The sequence below is a fragment of the Tachysurus fulvidraco genome, chromosome 8, assembly GCF_022655615.1.
Source record: "Tachysurus fulvidraco isolate hzauxx_2018 chromosome 8, HZAU_PFXX_2.0, whole genome shotgun sequence".
In the NCBI taxonomy this organism is placed as follows: domain Eukaryota; kingdom Metazoa; phylum Chordata; class Actinopteri; order Siluriformes; family Bagridae; genus Tachysurus; species Tachysurus fulvidraco.
The window spans coordinates 16,610,372-16,633,671 of NC_062525.1; the positions used below are offsets into that span (position 1 = coordinate 16,610,372).

Sequence of the window (23,300 nt, forward strand, 5' to 3'; positions counted from 1 at the left end):
TTCCAGGTCCACCACAACCCTGACAGGATAAAATCGTTACCACAAATCGATAAATGACTTTCTAAAGGATTAAAATGACTACTGTTGAGAAAGATTTCTCGAGATTCATCCTATCACAATGTGTGAATTATGCAGAAATTTACAACAGATTGGGTCTCAAAATGTTTTCTTTTCTCTTGTTGGCATACAGATATAAATTTATAGACTAAAAGAACACATACATTTTGAAAATTTTTGATGGACATATCTGTCAAAGTGTCAATCAGTTCTAATAAGCATTAAGAAACATATTCATTTCAGAATACCTGCTCACAACTCTTGTCCTCCTCCCCCTGATTCTATCATGATTTTTTCTCTCCCTCTGCTCCTCCAAGCTTTGATTCCCAACCCCTCCCACTCTGTGTTAGTGTGTGAATGAGTCTCTCTCTCTCTCTCTCTCTCTCTCTCTCTCTCTCTCTCTCTCTCTCCTGCCTTCTCTCTCTCTACTCCACACAGACACGCATTCTGTCAGCAGAAAATCCAGCTGTAGCTCAAAGTATTCGCTTCTCTTGGATTGCTCAAGATTAATTGCCTTCATGTTTATTATTTCTTTTTTTACCTCATAATGCTTAAGGAGATCTGCTGTGAAGACGCGTGAGAAAGTATGTGAAGTGATGAAGAAGAGCAGAGGAAGTTCTTCCATGGAGATGAAGCACCTGCCTATGACTTATTTGAACCTAGGCATTCAGACTATGCCTATAACTGTGATTACATCATCATCAGGTTTTTAAATCTGAAGTCAATGTTTTTAATTGTCCAGCGTGAGTAAACTTGAATCCAGTATTCTGGAGATATGTCAAATGGAGTGACAGGATATGCAGCACACATGGGCTCTGAGTAAACTCCTTGGAGATATTATGAGTTAGACAAGTGTGTGCTATGCTTAATACAAATGCTAAATTACTCTCTGCTGGGAGGCAAACAGTCTGTGGGATTTAAACAAGGTAAGCCATTATCATCTTAAAATGATATCTCATTCGTACGGCTTGGGTCACAACTCTTGGTGCTGTGCTGGCTGATAAGGCATGCATTTTAATTAAAGGGCAAAGAGTTTAGCACGTACATTCCCTCATGCTAACGATGTAATTTTGAGTAAAATAGCTCAGTGCTTTAAGAGCAGGATTATTATTATTATTATTATTATTATTATTATTATTATTATTATTATTATGATTCATGGATAGAAAGGTGTCCTGCTCTTCCTGCATTTGGAATAATCTATCCAGATTAAACCTGTTGATTTCAGTCCTGTTTTTAGTTCTGAACTTTTCAACTTTTACCTCTCTGTGTCTTCACTGTGTCTCTATTTATTTAGTTGTTATGTAGACATGACCACTGTGTCAGCAGAGTCAATGGTGGTGATGGTCGATAAAGTGCCAAATGGAACTGAGATTCCAGTGGCATCATCTGCTGAAGATGTGGCTGCAACCTTCACTATTGGTACCATCCTGTCCCTCATGTGCCTTGTTGGAGTGTCAGGAAACATCTACACCCTGGTGGTTATGTGCCATTCAATGCGCTCTGCTGCCTCCATGTATATATACATTGTTAACTTGGCAATGGCTGATCTCCTCTACCTGCTCACTATTCCCTTTGTAGTGTGCACTCACTTTTTAAAGGGTTGGTATTTTGGTGATGTTGGATGCCGGGCTCTCATCAGTATGGACTTCCTCACCATGCATGCGAGCATTTTCACCCTGACTGTCATGAGTACAGAGCGCTATTTTGCTGTTCTTAAGCCTCTGGATACAGTCAAACGCTCCAAAAGCTACCGTAAGGCCATTGCTATTCTGGTGTGGACAGCTTCGCTGATTCTAACACTTCCCATGATCATTGATGTAGAGCTAAGGACAGAAAATTCCAAGTCAATGTGTCAGACCACACTAAGTCCTCTTTCTTACAAGATCTATATCACTTTCCTTTTCTGCACCAGCATTGTGGCACCGGGTGTCATAATCGGCTACCTCTACATCTGCCTGGCGCGTACTTACTGGATCTCACAGACGGAGAACTTTAAGCAGACTCAGAAGCTGCCAAACCACAAAGTGCTATATCTTATTTTTACAATTGTGCTTCTCTTTTGGGCCTGTTTCCTTCCCTTCTGGATCTGGCAGCTACTGGGCCACTTCAAGCCAGAAATGGTTCCTTCGACCAAGGCCAGGCGTAACATCAACTATCTTACCACCTGCCTGACCTACAGCAACAGCTGCATTAATCCCTTCCTCTACACTCTTCTGACCAAGAACTACAAGGAGTATCTTCGTAAGAGGCAAAGAACCGGGACGTCTGGGAGCTATTTCAACAGAAGGAATCGTTTCCAACGATCTCCTCGCCGCTCCCTGTCATCCAGCAGCCAGCAGTGTACAGAGAGTTTCGTGCTCACAAACATACCACGTACCAACAACAGCAATCTGTGAGGTAGGTCCCTGTCTTCTTCTCTGTGAACATACTGTCAATGACGTACTTTCTGCCAAATAGAGTGTTCTGCCTCTCTCTCTCTCTCTCTCTCTCTCTCTCTCTCTCTCTCTCTCTCTCTCTCTCTCTCTCTCTCTCTCTCTCTTTATTTAAATATATGATCAGACAAAAAAAAAAAAGGATTAGGATTCCAATACCTTCAGTACCTGGACCCATGTTTAGAATATCTCACTCAGTGAAAAGGATTAGCTGTAACTTCACTACAATTCATTTTGTCAAACCATGACCTTTGAATTCATTTACAGTACCTCTGTCTTGGGAAGAAAGTAGAACGTAAGAAAGTGAATGTCTTTGTTAAATTATTATTATTATTATTATTATTATTATTATTATTATTATTATTATTATTATTATTATTATGTTGGCATCATATTTTTGCAGAATTAATGCTGTGAAGTATCAGTGTTTTGTTCACATCTTGTTCTATTCCAGCATGTTAGGCTCTAAACTTCAGGTATTCAGAATTTTTTTCTCTTTTCCTGGTAGGATTTTCTTTCCAGTGTTTACTTTCTACAAGAATAAGTTGTGGCTGTGATCGAACAATCATGTGTGACTGCATCAAATTTTTTCTCCCTGAAAATAAAAGATCATTTAAGCTTTAGTCTCAGAGTTACTAAGTTACTATTGCTTCAGTGTCTCAAAGAAACCTCCCCAAAATGATCACAATTTGTGTAATATGAAATATATTTGTGTAGCATTTGATACTTGATGATGATATGTGAGTATGAGAAACACATTTAGGCATTTTTGCTTTCTCGGTTTGACTGCAGAGTCAATGCTCATCCTGACAAACTGAAACACAAAACATTTAGTAAAATACTTAATTCCAGATGATGGAACAGGTCATAAAAAATTCATTTCCTTTTATACGGTTGCAAATTGACCATGTAAAGAAGAGAATACAATATTATTAATGTGTGTTCATGAAGAAAAATTTGCCACTAGATTACATTTAATTATAACTAGTTCCTTTGACCAATTTAAACAATTATTAACCTAAAATAATCATTTGGATCATTCAAACAAAAGCTGATGTGGTATAAGGATACAGACCTGGGTGGTTGATATTACACTTGCCCCTATAAGACTGACACTAGCCAATCACAGATGACTCGTGAGCTTATGGAAAACAGGACGGGGAAATGCCCTCAGTGTGTTCAGCTGGATTCATGTCAAAAATAGACATCACTAATTATAATAAAAATATAAATAATAATCAATAATGGGGAAATATTTTATTTAAAAAAAATATTTTATAATATTATAACAACTATTATTGCATTAATTTATAAACAGTTATGTGCCACCATAGATTTATGCCACCATTTGATATTTTGATAAATCATATACTGTAGTTTAAATAAACATATAATTTGTGTCACATTTTTTGCCATCCCAGTTTGAGAGGTTTTTATTCGATATCCTATCATATTCTTTTATAATACATTTAAAATTCAGCTTTCAAAATAGTCTCCCAAACATTCAGCCTGAATGTCGTTTAGCCTACAAAGCACTGTGAAATTAAATGCTCTTAATAAATCCTGTTTCTTCCTGTAGAGCTGGGAAAGAAAATCGGTCAGCAGAATCACTGATAAAATTGTGCAGTACTGTATACCCACATGGCTGCACAGGTGAAGCCACAGAGCTTGTTATGGGCAATGCATCAAAATGACCAAAAAAAAGAAATAAATATTAAGCCCTTAAAAATTGATCATCAGGAGATTGATGATTTCTGAATTGGAACCTAATCACACTTGTTAGCACAGATAATATGATTAGTATTATTACAAAGATTTAAGCATTGAATTCATGTGTATGCTTAAATACAAAAATGAGCACATATATAATTTCTTATTTAATGAGTGGTGGCTCAGCTAGCCACTTAGAATGTCAGTCTCCATAAAGTCCTCATTCCCTACTGCATACATTTTAAATACCATTGAAATACTAATTACATCTTTTGAGTGACCATTTGACAGATGTGAGATGATGTATCATCCTTTTAGATTTTGTGCAATCAATCATAGCATGCTCTATTCCCTATTTAGCTCCATAGAGTTCTTAGTGCACTCAATGCCCAAAGATGGCGACTGTAAGAGCGCTAATAGAGGCACACTGGGGCAGGAACCCCACTGCCCCTGAGCTCTGGAGAGAAACAGAGGACTGGACAGTTTTTTTTTACATTGTCTTTTACACACAAAGAAAAAGTGTATAATTTACGGAATTATTCCTGTATTAGGAGGAAGAGGATAATGACATGACATGATATCTGTACATCTGACATGTTTGTACACAAAGCAAAAGCAAGAAGAAATAACACAAATATATCTGCCTTTTTTCCCAGATTTTTTTGGAGGCTAGTTTTATGTCTTTCATGTGGTTTTTGAAATGTGGTAGGGCTGTGAATCTTGCTGATGCCTGACATGCTATATCAAATACAATTGAAATAAGGTACATCTAAATCCACTCACAGCAAGCTGCTGGAATACTGCCTTTATTATGGGATTATGGATAAATTCACTAGATACTTGCCAATAGCATTATCAAAGGTGACAACTTCTCCAGCTACTCTACGGTCACGATCTGTGCCAATCTTAATGCTTAAATTATTGCTTTAGATAAACGGCATAACTGATAAAAGGTCAAGATTAACATATGATATGTAATGGTTGCAAATTCTCATGCAGATTAATGATTATATCTTAAATTGGATAGATATTAGCCCTTATCTTCAGTAAAACATCCTTTTTCCTTGTAACAGTATTTGACTGCAAATTGCTCTGTGTCAAACTTAATATATTCTTCTCTGAACTTCCCGCTTTATTTTTCACTGGAACCCGCAACAGCTCCTTTTAGTTAGAGTTAGAGAACATAGTTTGGTGGTGCTTAAGCACAGCTGATTCCTCTCCACACACCGTTCTGCATGATGGCCCTCAATAAGCCATGTTAGGCTCTAATGCTCTGAAGTCCTTCATCCGGAGATATCATTGAATAAAATTAAATGTCAGAGAGTTAAATTTAAACACACGTTTAAATGGGACATGTAAATGAAAGTCAGAACTGAAGTATGAGATATGAAAGCCCTTCCTTATGCCTGCCATCAAATCTTTATTGATCACAGACTATGTTTATTAGACAATAATCACTCATATCTCTGACGATTTGGCAATGATCAATCATCGCAGATCAATGTATTTCATAAGGGCTGTGGATCCTTTTAGGTCTAGATTAATAAGCCTTATAGCCTTCATGATCTATCCCTGTTGGCCTTTAACCCAGTTTCTGAAACCTTTGTGAGTGCAATTCACAGGATGTCTAAATGTTGACAAGTTTTTGCAATCCTAAAGCATGATACGTTCACATGCCACATATTTCCATAACATTTCCAAATGACTAGGTACAATTTAACAATGTTGGGGTCTAATGATCATTGGTATGTTGAACCATATGTCTAATTTATAATTAAAATAGATAACTGAGACAAGTTTATCCAAAATACTAAGAAATATTAATGAAATAACAGGATTTTCGTGTATCTGGAAAAGCTGACTGTGTTGTGAAATGGAAATTGAGAGCAGGGATCAACACAGAATAAATAACGATAGTCAGCAGTCAAACAACACTGGGAAGAGGATGTGGAAATGGGTGAGATTCAAAAGCTGACATTGTAAATATGCGTCCCGGTTCATTACTGTCTGCCAAAGGCATTATGCATTATTCATACAACACAGAGTATATATCTGTATGAAGAATGTCGATTATACTTAAACTGAAATCTTTTTTATTTTCTTTTTAATAATTAAAAATCATTTTGGTGCTTTGTAGATCTTACATAAAGTGCATTAAAGTACTACAGTATATGTTATCTGTCGGTGGGTGAATGCTTTGTGGAAATGAAGCGCAGGGGACTTGTTAACAGATAAAGCCCAGTGACTGACCCGGGACAGCTGTCTGTGTGTATGGGTCTCTATTCCTCACCTGTGTACACTAGTAAATAGTTTTCCGGTGAATGTGGACAGATGCGTTTAGCCTCTGTATCCTGCCCATTTGTTTCTAAATATGTGTTATCCTTAAGTATATTTTTGTCCTTCAATAAGAAGTGCTAAATGTACTTTCTTTTCATAGCGGTAGGTGAGAGCGTGACCCTTACACACACTCAGCATGCTTGTATTGCGTTCCTCCATGCAGAGAAACACTGCAACCACTCAAGGTCAGGCTATTACAGGGAGTTGACACACTCATCACTCATATAACACCCAGTTTAATGCACTTCTCACATGACCTAATGGCACTAAAAACTAATCGTTAGTGCACAGCTACTCCTCATACCACACTCATTGTATTCAATAAATGCTCCTTGGACAAAATAACAAGGTTTATCTCATCAAACATAAAGTTGGACATTGCCCAGTTGCTGGAATATTTTTATTATGCACCTGGGGAATTGTGCAATGGACTTGGATCAAATCTCTGCCTCATTCCCACGGTTGCCAGGATAGGTTTTGGATCCATCACAATCGGGATTAAGCAGAAGATGAATGGATGAATCTGAAGAATCTGAAGAATCTTTTCTCACTCTAGATCCAAATTCTAAGCAAGATTGATACATCATTATAATCTGTTGGTAAAATGACTACTAGAGTCTACTCTGCTTGTATTTTGTCATGAAATGAAGACTTGACAAACCCACAGAGAGTGACACTGTAGACCACATCATCTCAAATTAGAGGATAAATCAAGGAATGTAATGCATCAAAATTAATGACTGAATGAAAGTAATGTTCCATAAGGATATAGAGTTGGCACACTTTCAATATATTTTGCTAAAGGAGCTTTACGATACATTTTCACTTCAAAGATGTTTTTCAGGCCATAACTAAAGTTTTACATGCTTTAGTAAAGGAAGAGTAACTGAGGAACACCGACAGTGCTTGAGGAGCATCGATCAGGTTCAAATCAAAGCAAGATGTTTGCCTCCAGATTTCACACGCCAAGTACAAAACATACACATCACAGAACCATGCTTCAGTACACATTAGAGCATTCGTACTGCTTTAAATAAATGAAAAATACTGCACACAAGTACACAATAGTAAAACATTATGCAGAAAGACAAATATGCACCTTTGGCAGACAAAGAACAACACACCGTCATTATGTTTAATTAGAGAGTTGAGGGTGATGAGGTTGTTGAGTAGTGGATGTTTTTATTTATTTATTTATTTAAAAAGCACATTAGGACTGAGACAGGAAGCCCATTAAACAGAGCCTATCCGGTGTAGGGCCTCTGAATTTGGTTTAAATAACAGTATGAATTTAGATAAGTCTCAGAGGAAAGAAATGCAGACTTTTGGCTACACAATGTTTCCAACAGTTTTGCCTGTACAGATGTGTGTTTAGTGAGTAAGACAGGTAAACACTATCTGTAATTAATCACTAGCATATGGCTGCATACTGATGTGGTGAGATTATCAATAAACAAACAACAACGGATACTCACGATTTTATTTCAGTTGCCAAATGCTCCAGATTACACAAGATTTTCCTTTTAAATCTTCTTGCTCAACCTACACTTGTTGAAATGTTTAGCATTGGTTTGTGGTTTGTGTGACATTGTTGTGTGACAGTATTTACAACATGGACTACTCATTAAAACCAGTGTTGTATAAAGTAGTAGAAAACAATACTTGAGTAAAAGTACAAGTATCGTACTAGAAAAAGACTTTGGTAGAAGTGAAAGTTACCTTTTAGAATATTACTCAAGTAAAAATCTTAAAGTATATGATATTTACTGTACTTAAGTATCAAAAGTCATTTTCTGATATTTAATGTACTTAAGTATTTGAAGTAAAAGTAAAAAGTAAAATTTCAGTGATTTTCTGTAGGCACAAGAGGCACTTCATCCGGTAGGAAGAATCTTTCATTCCAATGTACAGAAACGTTTCTTGCAAATACGACCACGAGTGTATAACATTATCTTCTTCACCCTGTTCACCGAGTTCATCACTATCATCGGGGTGGTCGTCTATGGGAGGTCCTCCAGTAGGTGCTTCCATGGCGCTTTCAGTTGTGCTTCCACCTCCTTTTGGCAACATTACGCTGAAATAGAGCGTGTGGAGCGTAATTTAATCTAGGAGCAGTGATTCGCCAAACCTCCCTTATTGTAGTTGCACACATTTCTTCTGATTTTACACAAACATACACTAAACCACTGCTTGAATTCCAACTGAATAACTTCTCTTATTATCACACAAAAAAAATGATTACACGTTACACAAAGTATTACAAATGCTGTATGTATTACACATATATCTGAACTTGTTATGGACACAATGTAAAAAAATTACTTAACTGTTAACCAATAAAATAAACATGACACACATTAACATTACACTGGTTGATATATTGGCTTCAGAATCCGGTAAAATAACGTCTGTTAAAATGAATAAATGCTAATACTCTCGGTTGCAAGTGTGTGTATGTGATACTGCTTTTATACAGCATTTCAAGACTGAGTGATACCTGAAGATAACACTGCATAGTACAGATGCACAGCAATGAAATGCAGTTTGTCATCTACCAGAAGTGCAAAGAGTAGCAATTGTGCAAATAGACCAGTGCAGATGTATATGTAGTATGTGTACATAATAGTAACAGCAATATATTATATTAATAGCCATATATTTTGTTTATAGCACATACCATTCTGTAAATTTCAGTTTATACTAATAGCCATCTGCATATTATATTCATAGGACATTGTTGAAAAGTACAAGTATCGGTTGTATTAAAGGTGCCTCTGTTGACTTAGACGTGCCTTTTTTGTCTCAATTTCAGGTGAAGAGCTTTCATATTTTATACCAAAAGCTACATTCCTAAAAAATATTATTTGACGAATCTGTTAATGACATCATTAAGGCTACTGTAGTAACAGTTTTAAACTAGGAAGAGGTATTTTGACACAGACAAGTGAAGTGATACACACAGTGAAATGTCAGAGTGCTGCCATATTAAACACAACATAAGCAATCTTGAAACGTCGCTCTACTAATCAGATTAGTGAACTGGAACGTTTTATATGTATGCATATTTTTTTCGGAAGTCTCAATGCAGTTTTCTTTTGTTGTGCTGTAATCTGAGTTAGAGCTTAATTCCAGCGATCCTGTTTAACACCACACAGTAACAGTCATAACCTAAATGCATGATTTTATTTTTGCTTCCCTTCTGCCCAGACAGATAACTCTGCTTCCTCAATCTCAAAACTTTATCTGACGTATATGCAAACTTTGAGATTGTTCTACTGTGACATTTCCTTTTCCCAGAAGAGTTGCAAAGAAATAGGTAATTGTAATCTTACAAATAATGGCATATTTTCCACACAAAATCTGTCAACAAGAGACTAAAATTGGTGTAAACGAATTTTACGAACAAAAAAAGAATGATTATTTAATTCAAATAATTGCAATCACTAAAAATTAACATAATTATTATTTAATAACTATTATTATTATTATTGTTGTTGTTGTTGTATTTTATTTTATTTAATTTATACATTTATATACTGTATTTATATATTTATAAATGTATTTATTTATTTATTTTCCAGATGATTAACAAATAAACCCTAGTCTGTTTTGGCTGAAGGACAAGCCCTTGAAGGTGCTTGAGCTCAGTAGCTCAGTTCAGCAGATCAACAGTGTAATTAGAGCTCTGTGAAGTGTGCAGGAAGTGCAAGGAAGGAAATTCTGAGCAGCCCTGAATGCAGCACAGAGAGCTCAACATGAGACAAGGGTTTCTAAGGAGAGACAGAATTCCAAGCCATCAAGGTTACTGCATGTTTATGTAAGTGAGGGGAAAGGCAGCAAATCACTCAGTTTCACGTGCTGACGGCAAATGGAAAGTGATTGATTGTTTAAATCAATTAAACGTGTAGCCTAAATAAAGCCAGTCTATAGAGCCAGGAGTTGCCTTGGGACTTTTTTTGCCATTACCAGAGACTATGATTGGGTCAGAATTCAACCAATGCGATGGTGGCGGAAATCGCATGGTATGCAATTGTTCACAATGTAATTGTGTACCAAATGTAGCAATTCATTCCTTATAAAATTACAACTCAGAACAAATTCCTCCTTGAATTTCTGTAGACGTCTCAATTAGGTTCATTAGGACATTCATCATTATTAATCTCAGTTGGGTGCAAATGAATTGTCTCATACTCGTATTTATTTCTAATTAATGTGAGGAGGGAAGCTACGATCTATTTATCATTATTCCCAAGCTGGTACCATGCCAGTGATGGTAGGGGGTTAAGGGTGAATGGGTATACATTTATCACCATCATCCCTGGAACTGAAACAGGAAATGTAACACATGTTTACACATAAATAATAAAATGGCAGGTTATACAGCTTCTATAATGCTCTTTAACATAAAGAGACTGTAATTGTTGATGACATTGAAGTCTGAATGTTTACTGTGTCAGGAATGGAGCCTGTCTTCACAGGTTTTATGAGATAATTGAGCCAATTTAAAAAACTTCAGTGTTTTTATAAATGTGCAGTGTCCTTAGAGGACTGTTTATGTCCTGTGCACTAGTACAGGAACGGTTGATAATCTGATTTCATGTTATGTACATTACATTTTCCCTCAGAGGCTGTGAAAGTGGCAGGGTTAGTAACTTAATCTGTTAAGCTTATAATAAGTTGTGATGCTTGTTTTACTACCAGTGCATGTTTTTAGCACGACAAATAATATTATACTTACTAAACAGAAGACCTCAAACTCATGACCTAATCTGGTTGACTTACTGTATTAAGTGACCTATTAAAAGGAATTTAAATATCTCACTTACACAATACAATTTTCAAGTCTTTCAGCTCAACATTTTCTAAGTTTATGCCATTTTCCAGACCCATGTGTGAACACTTTACAAAGGACTGTTTGCTTCCGCTGGCATGTAACCAGGGTGCTGTAATAATTACTTCTCCTGAATAAAAGGTAACACAAAAGCCCCATAGCCTGGCTGAACACCTGCACACTTGGTCACATCTGTGCTGATTATTTTCGTGCAAACTCTCACAGATGCACGGACGATGCTTTTTTGTGGTTTTAAAACAAAGGAAAAAACCTGGACCTCATTTCCAGCTCACCTTTTTAAGAAGATATATATAAGTAATATAGATCATTTCATAATATTGAATCTCCTTAAATGAACCTCCCTAAATTCCTTACGATACTGATGCAAGTACAAACCTAGTGATATATAAATAATATTGATAAACAAATATATTAATGTGTAACCAGTTTTTATTTGGGAACATCTTGGAACTTTTAAAAACATCTGGATTTGGGTAAAACCCTAAGGTCAAGAAATTATCTAGGTTCCAATCTTTTTCCATTGACCTGGAGCAAGTTGACTGTCTTATTCTTTATTAATACAAGATTCACCCAAGAAGCTGGAATGTATGTAAGAAATGTCCATTTTAACACCAAAATCTTAAGCAATGAAAATATTTTTTCTACATACAGTATAAACACTGACATTCAACCACAAAGAGACCTTTTTATGATTAAAACAAACGACTTTGCGTTCACTGTCTGACTGGCAGATGAAGTGCTTATTGAAATAACTGCACTGGGGATCTCTGGAGATGAAACTTTAACTGGAGCCAAAAATGTTTAATCAAATCTTCTGAAGAATTTGTGCAGAGAGAGCGATCAGCCAAAGAATCTTCCTTAGAAGTAAAAGAAAAGAAAACATTTATCACCTCAGTGACTCGCATACTATAGCTAGAGAATCACTGCTAGCACAATAAGCCTAGGTTTCAAGACAGACAGACAGGTAGGCACATGATAGATGTAACATGCTCATCAATTTTCATCATCTGATCAGATTATTTAACATAATTCATATCAGCCAGAACATTTCCATCTTTAACTCACTAGATAGTGTTTTAAAATGTTCCTTCAATTAACTACACTGGGCTATAGCATGCAATTAAGATACTTTCCATCGTCTCAACAGCTAATCTTCAGCCTTTGTGTCTTGTATCAATCGTTTCATTTCATTTGGAGTGGAAGACATCATTATTGAAAGAGGATCATTACCAGCCACATAAAACACATTGAGTGTCTTTTCTTCCCACTGTGTCATTATTAAATCATTTTCTGACATCAGTAAGGCACTTCTTTGTGTAAACACCTAGTACAGAAGTGCTCTTCTCTCTCTCTCTCTCTCTCTCTCTCTCTCTCTCTCTCTCTCTCTCTCTCTCTCTCTCTCACACACACACACACACACACACACACACACACACACACACACACACACACACACACACACACCACACAAACACACGCACACATATTCACACAACAAAACTTTATTTACATCTATTTACCATCCAGGAAAACAACAAATTCAAATTTATCCACACCCAGTGAAGTTTTAGTAAAAATATAACATACACAAAGTTCCCAGAAGATATAAACGAAATCGGAAGGAAATTGCAGGAATAGCAGGAAAACCTTTACTCCAATGCCGTGGAAAATCAAGCATCGCGTTAGTTCTGGCAGGACACGTCGTTAAGCGTGCAACAGCTCAGCTGTCCACGACGCGCACCAATCCGGTTACGACATCCATATTATCCATCCATCTATCCATCCATCCATCCATTTTCTACCGCTTATCCGGGGCCAGGTCGCGGGGGCAGCAGTCTAAGCAGGGACACCCAGACTTCCCTCTCCCCAGACACTTCCTCCAGCTCTTCCGGGGGAATTGTGCCTCCAGCGTGTCCATATTACCCGACCATTTAAATTCCCATTCATAGAGCCGTTCTAGCGCTTCGCTGCTGCCGCGATCTAAACTCCCTCCTCCAACCGCGACTCCACCATGCCGGAACCCGTGTTCCCTGTACCAGTTTACGTCTTATATCTCCACACATTTCTCTCTCTCTCTCTCTCTCTCTCTCTCTCTCTCTCTCTCTCTCTCTCTCTCTCTCTCTCTCTCTCTCTCTCTCTCTAATTATTTAATTATCTATCTATCCATTCATTTATTACTTTCCAAAAACGCGTAAGCGAGCATATCAATACTATGCATGCTAGTGGTTCTGTTATACGGGGGTCTATTCCATTTTAGTCGCTGCTCTCTGACGGGCATGTGGATTCTTGCCCAGAACAGAACCGCCAACACTAACTGTACGCATATCATCTAATAATTCCCTTGTGACAAAGTGGTCCTGACAGAACTCTCGGTTCTTTTGATGTTTAGAATAACTGAAAAACATCAAAAAGTTCTGACAGTGACGTTTATTTATCTTAAGACAAGACAATATGATCTGTTCTATACCTCTGTGCTTTAGATAAGCAATATCCTTTTCTATTTGTGGATAGTGTTAGAGCAGTGAATACCGTGCATATTCCTAGCAGGTAAAGAACTTGAGCAATAATTGTCCTTCGTTATACTATATGGACAACTGTGGAATAAAATACAGGGGGGATTAATTAGAATGACGTCAGCCGTAAAGCTGATGCAAGATTATAACTATTTGACCTCTAGTTCCAACCAAACCACTAAAGACCTGGACAAAAGACAAATAGAACTTAATTACAAGATTCACTCTTTTGTTTTTTCCTAATAAAGAGTTTACTACTTACCCCTAAGTATTAACCCTGGCTCTTTCATTCGTTTTTTTTTTTTTCTTTTCTCTTGCTTTTCTGAACCCTATCTTTGTTTTGTCAGGTCTAATAATGTGTAGCGGTCTTGCTTATAAGAGGACATCTTGTACAGTATGTAATTAATGAATGGCACATTCTTTCCTTTGCTACTGCTTCCTGTGGTGCCTGTAGTTCAAATAACAGTAAATGCACACATGGCACGCTAGCTGCCATGAACTCTGATGCCTTTCTGTTTGCATTGCGCTATTGGAGCACAAGGGCATTATATTCTTGCCCTTTTCTCATATTTAAAAAAAAAAAAGGATAAAACACTTTATCTGATGCTAAGCTCAAGTGACTAGCAATGTTATTTAAATTAAAAATTTACTTATCATCCTTAATGTTATTAGTGTCTGGCTGGAACTCAGTCTCAATAGTACATCTCTGTTTTCTCAGGGAAGCAAGCCAGACAACGCATATTTTCCTCTCAGTCATGCATATCTTGAAGCAGTGTGGTGAAACAGCCATGAATGAAAAAGAAAATTGACTAAACAAGGGGAAACAAGTCAGATATGTTAGAGAAATACGAGAATCCCTCCTGGTTTAATATTGTGAAGTATTTTTCACTTTTGTGAGTTTTGGAAAACAATTTAGCATTGCATTAATCAGGAACCGAATGTTGGTTTCTAAATTCAACATCAGTTTCTCTGTTGCTGTATAATCAAATGCTCGTTAGTGTTCTCATCAGATGGGACATAGTGGAGTCTAATCTCAGCCTAATTGAATGCCCAAGTGGCTGTAAGCAAGCATAATATCAGGGAAATTAGCCAGATACACATAGCTTGAGAAACATGCCCCTTGGTTAAGAAGACTTTGATAAACATGCTTGTAATTTTAATACCAATATGAAACATAATGGTAGATAGAGCAGCATGTTCTGCTGACTATGTTTATACACTACTAAAACTTAACTCACAAACTTGCATGAATTTGTGTATAGCCTCCATGTGCATGTGACATCCGGATGATGTTGCAGGCAGAAAAACATACCCCTACGGCATCTCCAGACTTTTTCACGTCTGTCACATGTGCTCTGTGTGACCCTTCTCTCATCCTTGAAGAGAGCAGGGTGCCAATGTGAGACCTGCCAATTCTGGTGTTCAGAAAAATCCTGCACACCACTAGCTTGCTGAAGGCCATTTTGGAGCAGATACCGGTCCTGCTGCTAGGTTGTTGTCCTACTACAGCATTGTCCAGCTCTCCTCTTGTAATAGCCCATCTCCCTGTATCTTCTCCATGCTCTTCTTTCTGTGCTGGAAGACACATCAAACCTCTTTGTTATGACACGTATGGATGTGTCATTCTGTAGGGACTGGGATACCTGTGCTACCTGATTGCTACATGTAGAGATACTGTAATGACCCTAACAAAACAATAGTAGAGACAAATCAGTCAGGAAGAATAAGGAGAGAGCAACTGTTTTTTGGCCACCACCTGTGATTCTGTGACTGTTTTTTGAGCAGTGTACTTTAGTTACTGAGCTGACATTTGATGTAGTATTAAATGTTTTATGTGAGAAAGTGAGCATCAGACTTGGTATGATTATGCTGAAAGTGTGTTGAGTGAAGGCTGATCAGACAACCAGAGAAGACTCTAGATCTGATTTAATCCCCTTTAAGCCTACATCAAAATGAAATCTTGGCTATCTGCATGAAAAAAACCTTCTATAGCCGGCAATCTTCCTGAATGTCACCTGCACAACCATGGTCAATTACCTGCTAAATCCTGTGCTAACGGGCACAGATCAATATGCATGTAACACTCTGCTTCACTGGCTTTCATTAAACGCATAGCAACATAGAAACCTGCAGTGCACCTCAAACCCTTCCTGTGTCTGTAAGAAATAGAATTAAGCACCTGTGTCCACAGCTTATGGTCATAGTCTTCCTCCATCATGCTCTGAACACCTGTCATCCGTCTCCACATATCAGGTGTTGTTTTTGTTATATATGCTTCTGTGAAGAATATTTAAAAACTCCATTAAAGGTGCCTTCGTCATTACTTCCATAATGATGTTATTGAATACATGCAAAACTTTTTAATTGAAGCTGCCAGACACACAAAAAGAACATCCAGTTTATGAAGAGAATTGTGCTCCACCACAGCATATATATTTATTATATATATATATATGTATATATTATATAATAGTTGATTAATAGTATAATTGTGCAGCTGGAGTTAACTGAAGGAATAAATCATTTAGAAAAGTAACTGGGTTTAGATATGAGAGCCTCCAGCCTTAATCACACATCAGTAGATTCTTCTGCAATTGATTAATTTACAGCATTGAAATATATTTTTTTTTATCCTGCACAATTAATTATTTTAAGAATGTCTTATATTAAGAATACTTTTTTTAAGAATAATGTTCTGTCCTTGCCATTATAACTACACATGAGGTAGGAGAACAAGAATCTCTGCAACAGTTAAGCAGTGGCAACACACACACACACACACACACACACACACACACACACACACACACACACACACACACACACACACACACACACACACACACACACACACACACACACTTATCCTGTTATCTTGTCTTGCCTTTTCATCAGCTCCAACTTCATCTTAAACTCTGGCCTGGTCATGAACTAAATGCATGCTTTTCATTATCTGTCAGCTTTCTCAACAGTGGTCCAGTTTTCTCCAGTTCACACAGGGAAAGAAGGATGCAGCTTGTTGATATTATTACATTCTTTATCTCAGTGGAGACTATTAAACAAGCAGATAACCTGCTAGTTCTTCTAGTTAAATCATTCATCTGTCTGTATGTCAATACTTTAGAGTCCATTGACCTAATAAACCTACATAAATATTCATGTAAATGTTAAAACTCAGAGTAAATATACAGACACTATTGTATGTTGTTGCTGTAACCTTTCAAGAAAAACAGTCCTCTATTTTTACAGTGTAATTATGTGTCACTTTTAAATACTTCGATATATTTTTAATAGTGTTATAAACTACTGTAGGTTTTCAAGTCAGTCTTATTTCAGAAGACACTGTAGAGCATCTTTTACATTCTCATTTGGGATTCAAAATGGTATCCATTGAATAAGTCATGCCATCATCTCTATCTTAACTGGCTACTTTGCTACATATTCCATTGCCAGTTATTACTGATTTAGCTAATTATTCATTTGTCATGCCATTCTAATGTATATCAGCATGCAGAGCATCATAACACAACTCAATGTCAAGAATGATAATACTTGCCATCAAAATTGATAAATGTTATATTTGTGAGACATGACACATTTTGGAATAAGCAATATTCATGTAGATATACAGGATGTCAGTTGTCATGAATGGCTTATGTATGTGTCAGTTAGCTCTGTGAACAAAACTGTAAAGTCTAAATAACTTTATAACTCTATAACTCTGACATGTCCATGTCGCAGAGCATAATGGGAGGATAATAATCAAATAATCATTGTTTATTTTTAACCCTAGAAGAATAATAGGAATTCACAGTGTTACCATCATACCATGGCAACAAACCACTGTATGGTTACAACATGATGCGTTCTCTAGGATGCACATAATGGAATGCAAAAAACACAGACTAGACATTGAGAAGGATGTAAAGTGTGTACTGACATGTGAATGGATGTGGCCTTCAAAGATAGGTTTGGAATGTTTAAATAATGCATTAGAATGTGTTTTATAATAAATATTGTAATATTGTCAATATTGTCAATTTAATATGTGTGTTAGTAGGAGCAGTCAGTAAGAGAAGTGTCATTGTCAGTAGGAGCAGTCAGTAGGAGAAGGTTCAGTGTTATTAGCAGCAGTCAGTATGAGATAGAATGGAGAATTGGAGAATGCGTCAGTGTTAGTAGGAGCAGTCAGTAAGAGAAGGTTCAGTGTCAGTAGGAGCAGTCAGTAGTAGATGCGTCAGTGTCAGTAGGAGCAGTCAGTAGGAGAAGATTCAGTGTCAGTAGGAGCAGTCAGTAGTAGATGTGTCAGTGTCAGTAGGAGCAGTCAGTAGGAGAAGGTTCTGTGTCAGTAGGAGCAGTCAGTAGTAGATGCGTCAGTGTCAGTAGGAGCAGTCAGTAGGAGCAGTCAGTAGGAGATGTGTCAGTGTCAGTAGGAGCAGTCAGTAGAAGATGTGTCAGTGTCAGTAGGAGCTGTCAGTAGGAGAATGTTCAGTGTCAGTAGGAGCCTGAATCTCAATCAAGAACACAACAGCTTCATCACATGTGTAATAAAGTGTCTAGTTAGGCATGGTCTTAAAAAATCAGTCAGAAATGATAAAGTCTTAATTCAGTTACAACTAATAGAGTGTATTTTGGAAATCAGGTGTGAAACTTTATAATTATTATTATTTTCATTAGATATACTGCATGGATTGTAAAATGCTTATACGTTTAAATATTTATTAAGTAAACTGACTCTGACTGCAGCCTATTTAAGATTCAGTGATGCTTCTATGTATAGCGAAGCAGAGGATGTTAATGGGCCAGGCAACTGACTTTAGTACTTTGCTATAAATCTAATTTTGTGCACTTTCTCCTTTTTACCTCCCGGTCATGACAATCGTGCTCTATTTCCGGTTAAACATAGCAAGAAGATTATGGCTCTGGCTCACTGCTCCTGGTCCTTTTGCCCTTTCACTAAGCTAGTCACTGCAGCAACACCCTGCTGATAACACACTCCTGCCATCTGATTTGCTTGGACTTCATTTCAAATGACTACAGGCAAAATTAAGGGCCCTAAATTACCATTTTATGAATATCTTAATGCACAAATTGCTGTTCTGGACACTGCTGTTTTTAAATCTATATGGATTCATGTAAATGGGACGAAATTGTAAAAGCAGGATAAAACTAAAGTTGAAAATTAAAATGAACACCTTGCAGTTTTTGAAGACAGCTGTATTTCTTGTGAATGCTGACACACTTTAAATAATTCTGTGGACATCTTGTACATTAATACCAATGACAGTTCTGTCAGTTCTTTATAGAATTTGAAGTATGCAGTATGTAGGGCTTATAACACATAGCTAGTAGTGTACAGCATTCATTTAACACCAGGAATCAAGCTACAAAATCTACAAATGGCCAGGAAGAAGTTATTAAGCTATAACCTACATTTAACTGTATAACCATCTTATGATTTCCAACAGTTTCACTGAAACTGAGCAAACTTCATTTAAGTTGCATGAGCTAATAAAGCATTATGAAGCAAAGCTTTGAATATAGAGTGTATCTGAAGGTCAAATCGTACTTGATCGCATTTACTTAGATTTCTGGAAACAGTAGCTGTTCCTTTTTTGTCACAAAGCCAAGGCATGAGCATCTGAGATGTTTAGGTGTTTTAACAGAAGACAGAATGTCTGGTCGAATGCCGTTGTGGGCTCAGTATTTTTTGTGGCAGCACTGATGTATGGTGTAAGCTAATTTTTTCATGTTTGCAATAATCCACCAGTGTGGTGGAATTTCTCTATTTATTTTGGTACTGAAATGGCCATTCGTACTGAGGTACAGGTTGAATGGAGAGGATTTGCACATGAACAAACTCCACAGAAATCCAACCAAAGCCATGCTTTTATTAAAACAATACATTTCTCCACATATTATTCAATAGTAAAAAATGCTGTTATGACACGAACTGCAGTCTCATTTAAATCCGGTATTACAATCTTACTTTCTTTCCTTTTATCTCCCAATGATGCTTTATGTCTCAGCATAGACTCAAAAAGATTTAATGAAAGATCTTGTGAAATTCTGCACCATGTTAGAAGAAAAATACCAGAAATATAAGTCCTTGTTTCTGTGCATGTGCTACAATATCGGTATGAAAATAGTCCCTTCAGAGAGGCAAAAGAGAAGAAGGCATGATAATAAGAGCTTAAGGAATATTATACAGTTTGATTTGTGATCTTTTGAAATTCTGCTTATATTATTAGTTTTATGTATATCATACTACAGTACACAAGTTACCTTTATAGCCTAACAAATGTTTTTTCCAGCAACTCATCATGTCATGCTCAGAGTTACTCAGAGGTCTCACCTGTTACAACGTGTCAACGCCTCTCCCAGAGTATATATCGCAAACTTGCTGTCCAGTGGCTTACAAGCATTAATCATTTTACCAAGATCTCAAAGAAGGCCAGGCTGTTTCAGTTAATTAACCTGTTTCTCTTATTTTATATGATAACTGGAAATACTCTATGTTCCATGGCATTTATGACCAAAAGCCCTGAACAGCACTTAGATATCTGATCTTGATATTTAACTCTAATCATTTATTTTTCCTTCCATTTGGATTCCCACACCCTATGTAGTTGGATCTCGTCTGTCTGTAGGAAAAAATCCATAAAACTCACACCAACATCCAGACTTTTAATAAATTGCAGATTAGAATATAAGATTGAAACAGTTGGAAAACGTATAAAATGTATAAAAGTCTAAAAGTGCCAAATTGTTATATAATTACACATAAAATACTGTAATAGGATGTGAGTAATACACACAATCCCTCAGCACACAGTGAAACAGTCCAAATGTGTAAACCTACTGATTTTTATAGTGTCACTGCCTGCAGGCATTTCATTCTAGGTAAGACATTACCGTAATAGGAAATACTGCAAAAGGCAAGAAAGATAAAGGCTTGGACATTGTGCATGACTTAATTACTTCCACACTGAGGCAACAATTTGCTCAACGAGCACCACTCACGCTCTAAAACCTGGCCGTATGGGAGAACGGTCTGGGTCAGAATGAACTGACAGTCCAAGAGGAAGTCTGTTAAGTCAACAACCTAAGGTTTTAACTGGTGACTGTTTCTTTATTTTACTATTACAGCAAGAGAGGAAGAGCCAGGAGCAGGCTAAGGCGACAGGAATCTCCGCACTCAATTGGGAGGAAGCAAGGAAGAAGAAAAGGAGGAACAGAAGTTACTGCCTAAAACAATGTTGTCCCCTATTCCTTGCATTTCACGATAAAACCTAATAGTCTGGTTTGACTACCAAATTCCGGCTTTAATAAATAATTTATTTTCATTTTCACTTTTTTTCTTTCCAAAGAATTTTGCATTTGTTGATTCAGCATTGTATGACCACAAATTATATTGCAGCTGACATTCAAAGGACTAGATTAAAATAAATGTATTCTATATTGAACCCAATCCCACTCCTGTGAATTTGGCAAGGAAAATTAAAGCCAGGAAAATTTGTCCAGCACCTCACCCTCACAAAAAAGTATCAAACTGATGAAAGGTTCACTCTTTAAAGCAAGAGACAATTACTGAGTCTTGAGCTATATCTAAAGAAGATTGCAGCACTTTCTTCTTCCTCACGTTTCCCTGACACCCCGATGCTGAGGCTGACAGCAGCTCAATATCTGTCCTGTGAACTGACCTGAGATCATTATTCTTCTGCACACACTTTAGCTGAAACTCTTCCGAGAGGATGTCATGATGATTGCTTACTTTTGTAAAACTTTTTAAATGGTCCAATCAGGGTCCAGATCATGTTTCTGCAATGACCTTTAGCCAGCTATGAATTAAAAACTTACTAGAAAGAAAGATTTCTTATCACAGCACAGCACAGCACAGCAAAAAAAGACTTCTTTTAAACATATTAAATAGTGTAAAAACATGTTCATAGTTCATTTTCTTGTGTTCAGTGTGTTGAGATGTACGTTTAAATAAATGAGCATGCACCCTTTGATTTGTCATATTTGTAAATGTTGTGTTTGGTGCAAACTGATTGTTTACACAAAAGCAAGTGGCTTACCAATGTCACATCAGAAGTAATAAAAAGACACTACAAAAAAGTTGGATGAATTCATCTAAACATTTCAAATATATTTCTTGTATATAAAACACATTGTTGTACACTGAGCAAAAAGATTCCTCACGCAAAGATAAAGTTCTTTCCCCGAGCATACATGGATTATTTTTACGCTCTGAATTCTTATGAAAACATACACCTTTTTGACCAACAGGTCCAGAACACACACCTGATTTAGGCTAATGGGAATCTGTCTGTGTAACGTAGAGACTGTAAATACTTTCTTTTCATTACAGCTTTCACAGTTCACATGTTTATTTTGAAATGTGTCTTGTTCTTATTGTGTTGCAATGAAAGGATTGTGTCTTTATTTAAGAGAACCGCTGTGGCTAATGTAAAGAATGAGCATTCAATAAAAATATAATTTAATCAACTCTACTGAAATCATAACCATGTGTCTTGTGTAATCATATGCAACCCTGTGTGCACTATGTCAACATGGATTTAAGGTACAATTATGAAAAACAGTGTCTTTTTTGTGATTCAAATTTACACTCAAACGTTCAATCCTTATTAAATTACATATTCAGGTTTAGATCAACTACTTTTATAGAGTTTACGAACCGCATGTTCTTGATATCCATCAAATTTACACATGGAATGCTGAATGATATTTCAGGTTTGCCTATTAAGCTATGATTTTCTTATCGGAGATGAAATTTGCCTAATTTGAAGGCATGTTTATTCAGCCGTTATGTAGCAAATTGTCTGGATTGAGTGGAGTGACAAACTGTGATCTGCAGCTGTGCCGAAAGTCATAAAGCTGCTTATATCATCACACAATAAATATGCTATTTATTTGGTCGTATATAAGCCAGTTTAAAATTCTCACATCAACAATGCAATTATTAGGTAATGCTATTCTCTAGCCTACAGCATATTACAGGGATCAAAGATACTATATAAGATACAAAAGTCCTTTAAGATGTCCTTTGTCATTTTCTAAAAAAAAAAATTAAAAAAAATGTTTTCCTTGTTTTCAAGGAATCTTAAAAAAACTTTAAAAAAAAAAAAGACTGAATAAGAAAGGTGATTGTCTAGAACCTTATGACTTAGGAGTACTGAAATAAAAATATCTTTAGAATTCAATGGTTGTTTAGTTGCTTTCAGTATGGTTCCTTTTTTGGCAGTGTTCTCACAATGACATCAATAAATATTAATCTTAATATTTTATCCTTCTCAGAAAAAATTGTGGAAAATGACACTAGTTTCCTCTTTGTCTGGATGGATGGATGGATGGATGGATGGATGGATGGAT

At 36.6% G+C, this 23,300-nt stretch overlaps 1 protein-coding gene across 2 annotated transcripts; it reads left to right on the forward strand.

Moving 5' to 3' along the window:
* The first annotated feature begins 475 nt into the window (after nt 1–475).
* Nucleotides 476–21,919, forward strand: LOC113638906 (urotensin-2 receptor). Of its 2 annotated transcripts, none has more exons than XM_027140381.2 (3): nt 476–983; nt 1,355–2,457; nt 21,054–21,919. In XM_027140381.2, exon 2 carries the CDS (start codon nt 1,368–1,370, stop codon nt 2,454–2,456), a length of 1,089 nt encoding a protein of 362 aa, XP_026996182.1. In that variant the 5' UTR covers nt 476–983; nt 1,355–1,367; the 3' UTR covers nt 2,457; nt 21,054–21,919. The 2 variants fall into 2 exon arrangements, with proteins under 2 accessions (XP_026996182.1, XP_026996185.1); XM_027140384.2 differs by having other exon boundaries at nt 1,366–2,457.
* The last annotated feature ends 1,381 nt before the right edge of the window (nt 21,920–23,300 follow it).